This window comes from Carassius auratus, chromosome 6 (genome assembly GCF_003368295.1).
Source record: "Carassius auratus strain Wakin chromosome 6, ASM336829v1, whole genome shotgun sequence".
Taxonomy (NCBI): Eukaryota; Metazoa; Chordata; class Actinopteri; order Cypriniformes; family Cyprinidae; genus Carassius; species Carassius auratus.
Window position 1 is genome coordinate 17,913,398 of NC_039248.1, and position 10,052 is coordinate 17,923,449.

Genomic DNA, 10,052 nt, shown 5'->3' on the forward strand with positions numbered 1-10,052 from the left:
TTATAAATTATATAAAAGAAAGAATTAAAAAAAAATCGTAAATAGACTATTTCCTCTTCCGTATTTGTGAGGCATTTTCCGCGATGCGTACAGAAGACGCAGACACCCCTCCACCAATGAGAGCGTTACATCTTCAGTCGTCTAGCCAATAGAAGGACGACGTGAAGAACCCGGCAGCTCTCTTTGATAGCGTATGTAATCTGAAGCACAAAACCGCGTGAAAATGGTAAGTGTTGTTGTTTAGCAACAACAAACAGTGTTTTCTGTTAAAAAAAAAAAAATACACAATTTTGCAGCGACTAAATAAACCTGTTTATAATATTTAAAATGTATTATTATTTACTGCACACAGCTGTTGGTGAGGATTTAATAATGGCAGCCTGCTAACGGCTAGCTAACTTGTCCTATCGCAAACAATTTAACTTAACTAAAATTCTTTTAATTAAATTTCAAATCGACACCGGATATTTATATTAATACCCTGGTATTTCTGTTTTGGAGTAGAGTAATTTAGAGCCAGTAAGTGCTTTTGGTGTATACAATTAGATGGCTTCGCTAATAGTGTATAACGGTGAACTGTTCACATCTTAAATCACATTTCAAATAGTTAATTGTATTGTTGTTATATCAGGCCTTAATTTAAATGTAACATTCAAACATTTAATTCCTCAGCTCTTCTACTCGTTCTTCAAGTCCTTGGTAGGCAAAGATGTTGTGGTGGAGCTCAAGAATGACTTGAGGTAACGTTAAGCACTTTTCTTTAAATATATCACAAACTTTTAAAATCTAGTAGCGTTGTGTGCACTGTGTAATTTTATGTGGTAAGTTAACTCATTTCATTCTTAATGTCAATTTTGCAGCATTTGTGGAACACTACACTCAGTTGATCAGGTATGGCAGTACATTCAGTGTATATTGAAACATAAGCAAATATTGAGTGAATTTCAGTTCAAAATTAAACATGTTCTCCCTTCACAGTATCTGAACATCAAACTGACAGATATCAGTGTCACTGATCCAGAGAAATATCCGCACATGGTGAGAACCTGTCAAGTGTGTTCTTTGTTATAGATAAGGAAGTGTGCGTACTATTTAAACCCGATCACTCAGTAGATTGATAAAGAGAAGTAAAACTTAAATAGCAGAAAAGAACACTTGTCTGGTCTGTACCTGGAACCTCAGCCGCTCGAGTCTGTCATGTGTGAAATGTCATACCGTGTCTGAACAGATGAACACTTTCAGGAGAACAATGTCTATATATAACTCTTTATTATTGTTTTGATTTTTTTTAGTTGTCGGTGAAGAACTGCTTTATCCGTGGATCAGTAGTGCGATATGTTCAGCTTCCTGCAGATGAGGTGGACACACAGCTGCTACAGGATGCTGCACGCAAAGAAGCTATGCAACAGAAACAATAATGTTTATAATTGAGAATAGTTTTTTTTGTTGGGCTGTTCGCAAGCATCATTTGTGGAGCCTTGTAGATTTTTTTTTTTTTTTTACCTGAATTTTATGTAAAGTTTGGATTTCTTCCCCTAAATATTCATTTACCTCTGTTGTCACGAGGGCCATTACTGAGAGGGAAGGACTTTTTTGAGTTAGTATTGGTTTTGTGCTTTGAATAATGTTTGGAAGGTTATGTATTGCATTCAAATGACTTTTATTTTAGTCAAGTTCTTCAGCCTACTAATACAGGAATAAAGGATTTGCTTTCACGTCTACTTTTGTTATTGTAGTTCAACCATTAAAATAAAAATACTGACGGGCTGTGTTCAAATTCGTATACTGTCTGAGAAAATACTTGATGAATATGCAGTTTTTTTTTGACAGTGTTAAAGCACAGCTATTATGGATTTTTGAAAATGACCTTTCATGTAGTGTGTAACACGGCTCTAAGTGAATGAAAACATCCTGCAAAGTTTTAAATCTGAAAGTGCACTGTGTATAAAGTTATTAGCTGTATCCTAGATGACACACTATGTACTAATGCACTATGTACTCAACCATGCAGCGTTATTTTGTCATTCATAATCGGAGTTTGATAGCCCCACCCCTTTGCTACCTAATGACCTTGCAATCATGTCACTCTGCTGCTGGGGACTCCTAAAACCAAAATGTAAACCTTTCATTGCCCACAATAGGGGCACTTTCAAAAGAAATGTTTCAAATCATGGCTTTCCAACCCCGAGTACTCCCATCCTGCAGTGTTCCGCTTCAACCCCAATCAAATACATGGAAAACATTTTGAAGAGCCCATGGTTACTTGAAACAGTCTGGTTTGTTTGAGCAGGGTTTGGACCGTAGACTATAAGGTTTAAACTGAAGTATGCAGGAAGGTAGCTCACAAGGTTGGAGACCACTTATATAAAACGTGTATTTTTTAACAGTTATTTGTTTCATTCAAAGTCATATGAATATAACCTGGATGTATGACATACGTCATGTGACCAACCAGTGTCCCATGCGTTGCTTCATTTTCCATTCACAAGTCCTCTCGTGGCCTTGTGCAATAGTTAAGTGTCCATATGTGCACTTAAAAATCTTGTTAGGAGATTACTTTTTAACCACTTCTTTATAAATACTTTGAATATGGACATTTTACTTATCTCACATACAGTTTTTGGTCTAGCATACTATATATAGTAGGGAAGTATCTGATAAATCTTAAGCTGTTTTATTGTTTTAAAGCACAATGCCAAGTAGCTTCTAACCATTTAAAATAGATATAGAACTCCACTACACTGTACAAAGGGAAATTAAACACTAAAAACTAAAAATTCAACATGTCATACAGAAGGTGTTACTAAAAGTACTCCTGTGGGCAGTGGATAAGATTGTTTATTGACATTTCTTGCTATCAAGCTTACTGTATTTGACACACACACACCTAATGCAACATGTGGCTGTAGCAGAGCGTTGCTTCATTTTAAAGTTTGTTTAAAAGTTTTTTTGTATGAAGAAACAATAACCACATTTTTTAACTCTTGATTTATACATTTTAGCGTGTTAATGTTATGAGCACCTTTTAACATTTTGTCGGAGGATTTGCTCATTATCTCACCAATGAATTTAAAATCTATTCATTTGGTTGAACCAGGTGAAGTACAAAATTAAGACAAATTGCTGTCAGCTGTTTGTTGATTTTCCATTTGAGGCCTTACTGATACGCTCGCAGGTTACGTTGAACTTGAACAGATACAGAGTTTAATGAAAATGGTAGGTGGTATTTTTTTTTTCTTTTTCATAACACAGTTTATGGTTTTTAAAAAACTCGGCGCTTTGACGTTCCGCGTCATTTCGAGTTCAGAACGCGTCCCTGGTATATGCAATTATACGTTTGGCAACATTTTATTACAACTACTTTTCTCGATTTTGTTTGTCTGTTCGTGTTTATCACCAAGGTTTATTACAATTACTACCCTGTGGTATTTGTAAAGCCCTGACCTTGTCATGAACTCGGGACTGTATTGATATCTGATACACCAGGCAGGTTCCAATGGTGCTAGTCTGTGTTTTCAGGAGAAATGCATGAACGATAGCTTTGACGTGGATGAGTGTTGCTCTGACCTGCACCACTGCAAAGTAAGTTTAAAGATGGATAAGCAAGTTTGTCAATTATTTAATTATTTGCAAAGTCAAAGTTTTACGTCTCTATTCTTGATGGCCGTTTTTGCTTTTTGTCAATTAGATGGACGAATGCGTTGCCAAGAGTTCTCTAAACTCCTTACTCAAAGAGCTGTTAGATGAAAAGGTCTTTTTTTTTTTTTTTTTTTTTTTTTTTCTAAACGTCTTTTTAAATTGCTTTTATTTTTCTTCAGTGATCCACTTTTTTTTCTTGTTTCTTAGATTTCTACTCAGAGGAAAAATCATTGGATTCTTGGCCCTGAGGACCTCAATGATACTATTGTTTATGATTTTGAGATTGAAGAAGCGGCCTGAGTTTTGTATTAATGCCTCCACACTTTTACCTGCATGTGAATAAATGTTGTAGGTGAAGGTGCAGTTTTTAAAAATCACATCAGCTAATAGTAACTTGTAAATAAAGTGTGTATATATTTACATGCTGTGTGGAATTGTCTGTGTATTTGTGAAGTCGTCACTATTCAAAAATGTCCTCACTTATGTAGTGAAACTTGTTGAACCAATAGTGAGCTTTCATATTTTAGAAGCCATGAGACAAACAGGGGTTTATGTAGGCCTATGCCATATTTTAGAGACAAATTTGTACTTCGTCACAAACTGACAAAACCAAAAATCTTTTTTTTTTTTTTTTTTTTTTTCCCATTATTTGTAGACGCCGTATTGTAAGAACATTTTGAGTTAGGTTATAGCTACTATATATAGAAATAGTTTTTTTTTCTCAAGTTTAAATTTAAGTAAATCTGCAGTGTTGAGGAAAGTTACTTTTAAAAGTAATGCATTACAATATTGTTACTGCTGCCTAAAATGCGTTACATTTTTAAATCGGGCACGTCTTGCTCGTTAATAAAAGTTATATTTTTGGCAAATGCCAAAGCACTTTCACTCCAAAATCCTAGGGCTAAAGGAAATGTCAATTCAAGTCTGTACAGTAGAATTCAGAAAAAAAGTTTAGAACCCTTCAGCAAAAAAAAAAACTTATTAGTAATTTTTGCTTATTAGTATGGTTGAATTGGATCATCGAAGATCAGGATAAAAGACACTGGTTAAAAAAATGGGATTAAATAAAGGATATTTATTTAACATTACATTTTGACATTACGTAGAGTTTCATTTAACTGTTTGTATTAATTTTGAGTAACATATCTTGTAAATTTAAAAAGTAACATGTTGCCTTACTAGTTATTTGGGGGGTGGAATCTGATTACGTAACTCGCGTTACCCTCAACACTGGAATGTTTGGTTAAGCAGATCAACAATACTGGCTCAGTATAAAATCAATAATTTAATGGAAATTCTCCACTTTAGTAGAAAAAAATATGTTAGTCGCATTTAGAGCTTTATCGTTGCATGCTTATTTTATATTGGTTTTGAAGAAGGAAGCAAAAGAATCTCTGACCTGTTCCAGAGTAACGCAACAGGATCTGATACTTTTATGGCTTGTTATGCAGTTTTCTGATCCATCCTCCCAACCCCATAGAGTGGCTTTTATGTTACAGACATGTACTATATGGCCTTGTATAGAACTGACAAATTACTTTTAGATGGACAATAATGTCTTCAGTCTGTATAACACTATACAGTATGTACAGTGTATGTATACAGTAATACAGGGGTCACCAGACTTGGTCCTGGAGGGGCTGGTGTCCAGTAGTGCTCCAACTTGCCTAAACACACCTGCCTGGAAGTTTCAAGTATCCTGAAACTTCAGGTGCGTTGGATTAGTGTTTGAGGGTGAACCCTGCAGTAATGCTACTATAATGTGCACACTATCAGTCTGAGAATTATTTGTGCAGTAAAAATTATTTTGGCCAGTGGTTTAAATATCAACATGTCGAAGTGGTATACATCTGGTTGTTTTGCAGTCTGTCAACTGTTGACTATGTGAATTAGTAGTTCCTGTATAAAATGAAGCAAATCTCAATAAACTCTGTAGCTGAACCATTCTGGGGTGCGTTTCCCAAATGTAACTATGGCCACTAGTTCCGCCATTACCAATGGAGTTCGAAGGAACTTACCACCATAGTTGGCTAACGATGCTTTTGGGAAACGCACCCATGTTGTGTTGAACTACTGTGGTTCATTCTTTCTTTGTGATAGTCCAGTCCTGTTTAAGGAATTGATACAACAGAGGTATGGAGCTTCCAGTGTTGCTTTTCACTACCCCAGTTTGTGGTGAATTGGTTCCCTGCTTTTTATCTTGACTCTCTAACAATTCTGCTATTGTTGTAACATGCAAGCCTTCCCATAATGCTAAGCTTAATATAACAATTCTGCTATTGTTGTAACATGCAAACCTTCCCATACTGTTAAGCTTAAACACACACATACACGCACATACATATATGTATGTATGTGTGTGTGTGTGTGTGTGTATATAATATGCACCTAGGTATAAGCCCCCACCCCCGACATGTCCACTTTAAAGTGCTTTGGTGAAAGTATGGAGAAACGTCTTAGAGCAAGAACTGGTAAATCTGCTTCACTCCATGAGGATGAGATGCACTATAGTACTTAAAGTAATAGCTCACCCAAAAATGAAAATTATGTCATTAATGACTCACCCTCATGTAGTTCCAAACCCGTAAGACCTCCGTTCATCTTTGGAATACAGTTTAAGATATTTTAGATTTAGTCCGAGAGCTTTCTGTCCCTCCATTGAAAGTGTGTGTACGGTCTCCTGTCCATGTCCAGAAAGGTATTAAAAACATCATCAAAGTAGTCCATGTGACATCAGAGGGTCAGTTAAGCATCGAAAATACATTTTGGTCCAAAAATAACAAAAACTATGACTTTATTCAGCATTATCTTCTCTTCTGGGTCTGTTGTGAGCGCATTCTAGTGATGTGTCGTTCCTGAACAATTCGTTCATTTTAAACAAATCTTTAATGTGACTCGGGAAGAACAAGTCATCTCGGGGGATGATTATTTCAGTCGCGCATGCACAAAATTAGGTTCTGTTCCGCTAGTAGTAATTCACCTGTTTCAGTCAATGCAGTCTTGAGCCAGAAAGATAATTGATTAGTTCATAGTTCAGGTCTATCGGGGTTTTGACTCATTCCTTAATCACGTGACAGACCCATACGCTAAACCAATGCAATCTGAGCTGGAAAGAGAATTGATTAGTTAATCTCATGAATATTTCGGGTTGATTCGTTCCTTAATCACGTGACAAACCCATGTGCTATTTCTGACATTTCTGTCACTGAGTTTTTGTTACTGTTTCTTCAGGATCTGTGGTGTAATATTTTAGAAATAAATAAAACCCTGTTATAAATATTGATTAATTTGTCTTTTTGACTGTCTATCAGTAAATAAACACTAGGCTATATAATAATATAATAATCCAAGCCTACAATACAAAGTATTTATAGCCTATAGTTTGTTCATTTTTAATCCATGATTAAGGAATGACTTGAACCCGAAGATAGTCAGACAAGATGTGAGGTGAGCTAATCACAGACTGAAGACAGGTAAAAAATGAATTAATCATTTCTGTATCTTATAGCATTTTAGTTTTGTATTGTTTGTAGTGTGATCAACGTTTGCGTTAGTACTAGATGTGTTAGGGAAGTAACACGTAACATTTTAATTACATTACGCGTCTGATTCGAGAACCGAGGAGCTGATGATACTGCGCATGTGTGATTCAGTGTGAAGCAGACTGACTCACAGCTCGTCTGAACCGAACTGATTCTTTTGGTGATTGATTCTGAACTGATTCTGTGCTTATGTTATAAGCACGGGTAAACTGAAGGCTTGAATTAAAGGCAGCATCGCTAATGACATTACATCGAGCGCAAAAGAACGCTCGATGTACCGTTTTATTTGATCGAATTGTCCGAAAGAACCGGTTCACTTGAGCACCTACTCCTTTGCCCCTTAAGTGCCCTTTTGTCAAAGCAAAATTTCCGCGAATTTTTTTTTGTAATAACATAACCTTTTGTGAATGCCTGCCCACACCCAATCATAATATTATTACAATTTATTAATAATAATTTAGCCAATAAAATAAAATGACCAACATGATGACCTTTTACCTGACCGGGAAAATTCCTCACGCGCATTTTTTAATTGCTAAAAGATATTTTCAACACCGCGGCAGCTGGTAAGTGGTGTTTCATTCTCGGCGAAGTGATTTTGATGTTTATTTACTAATTATTATTTTACAAGAACGATGTGATGTGAGGACATGCAGATATGTTGCTGTGTGTAGCCTGTAGTGTAGAAGTAACAGTAGCGTGCTGTTTGAGGGAGAAAAGTTTCACAGGCATGGAAGGGTCTGGTCTTTTTTATGTTATTTGACTAAACTTTTATTATATTGCAGTACTTATTTATTTTTTAACACGTTGAGTGCCTTAAAAATAATTATCACAACACTGGTAAGGCTTATTCAGATTTTCTCATTCTCTGAATTATCATTATAAAAATAAAAACTATTCAGAAATTAAATATATAATTATATTTTAAATGTGACGCAAATATTTTTTTTTTTCTACAATAGCAATAGTGTTTACAACAGCAAGACCACTTTAGCCTGTAAACTCAGTAATATCTCTCTGGAAATAAATGTAAACATATCAATGTCAATAAAAAATGCGTAATATACCTGACATCAAAGTGCAGTGTGAAGGATATGAATAACATATGTAGCCTGTCATTTGTTTACATTGCAAAGGTGTTCAATTTTAGACAATAACAACTACAACAGTAATAATATTAATCACTATATTCCAGTGTATCAGGTTTTTTATGTTTTGTATCAATATTTAAGGTGGACTTATTGATTAGGTGCAAGAGTACTGATGGTTAAAATAATAGGTTAATGCTGAAACAGAGAAGAAAAGCCATCAGGTTGGGACAATTTAAGACATTTCAGTTTCTAATCCCAGAGCTATTATTATTTTAAACTTAAAATTGTCTTCTCTATTGTTTCTTTTTCAAAACTGCATCAAAGCATTTGCTGCTGTATCAATAAATAACCATCCATATCGATAAGCGAATCAGCAAAGAAATGCATCACAATATATTGCTGTATTGATATTTTGAACAGCGCCATTTAAAGCCTTGTTCCATGTGCCCCTTTTATACTGTGAGCACCTGCCCCTCCAAAGGTTTCTGCACGGCCCTGTTCAGAGGGAGTGTCAGCCACGTTAAAAAAGTTAACCGCAAAGTCATTTGTGGATTAATGCTTATTGGAGACGCGAACCATTTCAAACAATTCAGTTCGATTTGGTGAACTGGTTTAAGAAGATCCGGTTACATCAAATGATTCGTTCGTGAACCAGATATCACTACACTTCAGTGTTTTGAAATCTCACACAACAGACACTGAAGAGAAGACAATGCTGAATAAAGTCATAGTTTTTGCTATTTTTGGACCAAAATGTATTTTCGATGCAGTAATATGCAGTTATTAGCCGTATTTTTTTGTTGGTTTTCATGAGACCCCCCTTGAAATGACCAGGACCCCCATTGCCCCCCCCCCAATCAAAATTGTCTGGAGCCGCCACTGCTTAAAGGGTACATAAAATACACAGTTTCACCTAATCTCATGTTAATCTTGAGTACATATAGAGTAGTACTGCATCCTTCATATATCCAAAAAGTCTTTAGTTTTATCATATTTATAAAAGATAAATACAGCTTTCCGAGTCTTTCTAGAAAAAGCTGAGCTCCTGGAGGCGTTTTTTTCATTAGCATATCTTCACTTATGTGTTGATTTTCAACAAAGTACAGAAATCCAATGCAATTGTACTTAAATGAATGGGGTCTTTTATCACAGGGACGGCTCCATCTTTTAAATAGCAAAGATGTGCAAATCCAGCGTCGACTTGGGCCTTGTTTATAAAACATTCGTCACTCAAATGAAGTGAACACACAAACGCACTTGCTACACTCCGTTGCTGCCCCGGAAAAAACAAACTGCATCCACTGCTCATGTAAAGCTGGGTTCTTGGGGAAGCTGAACATGGTAAACTTTCCCTCACATCCAAAAATGCACTTATTTGGAGGCATTCTCGAACAAATCCTATGCAGCGCTGCTGACGATTTTGACGCGCTGTCTTGCTCTCCTCTGGTCAATGTGTGTGCGCGGGCGTGCTTTTCTGCTCATATATAAGGACTTACTTTCTTGTCTATGTCATTAGATCCTTGATCGAAAAAAAAAAAAAAAAAAAAAAAAAAACAGCCAAAACTTGTACCAACCTGGAAGTAAGATTTTTGGCACAGAAATTCTCATTCATTCTTCTAAATTATTTTTTAAAACTTGTTAAGGCCATGTTAAGCATGAGAATCCATCTCTTTGTCACTGTGAACAACTCTGAATACATGAAACACCATTGCCCCCCCTAAACTGTGTTCTGAAGATGAACGGAGGTCTTACGGTTTGGAACAATATGAAGGTGAGTCAT

The 10,052-nt window shown here is 35.8% G+C and overlaps 1 protein-coding gene across 1 annotated transcript; it reads left to right on the forward strand.

Moving 5' to 3' along the window:
* Window positions 1-72: 72 nt before the first annotated feature.
* On the forward strand, window positions 73-1,781 carry LOC113099037 (U6 snRNA-associated Sm-like protein LSm2). The gene is made up of 5 exons (XM_026264090.1): window positions 73-226; window positions 673-740; window positions 861-891; window positions 979-1,038; window positions 1,293-1,781. Exons 1-5 carry the CDS (start codon window positions 224-226, stop codon window positions 1,416-1,418), a joined length of 288 nt encoding a protein of 95 aa, XP_026119875.1. The 5' UTR covers window positions 73-223; the 3' UTR covers window positions 1,419-1,781.
* Window positions 1,782-10,052: the final 8,271 nt, after the last annotated feature.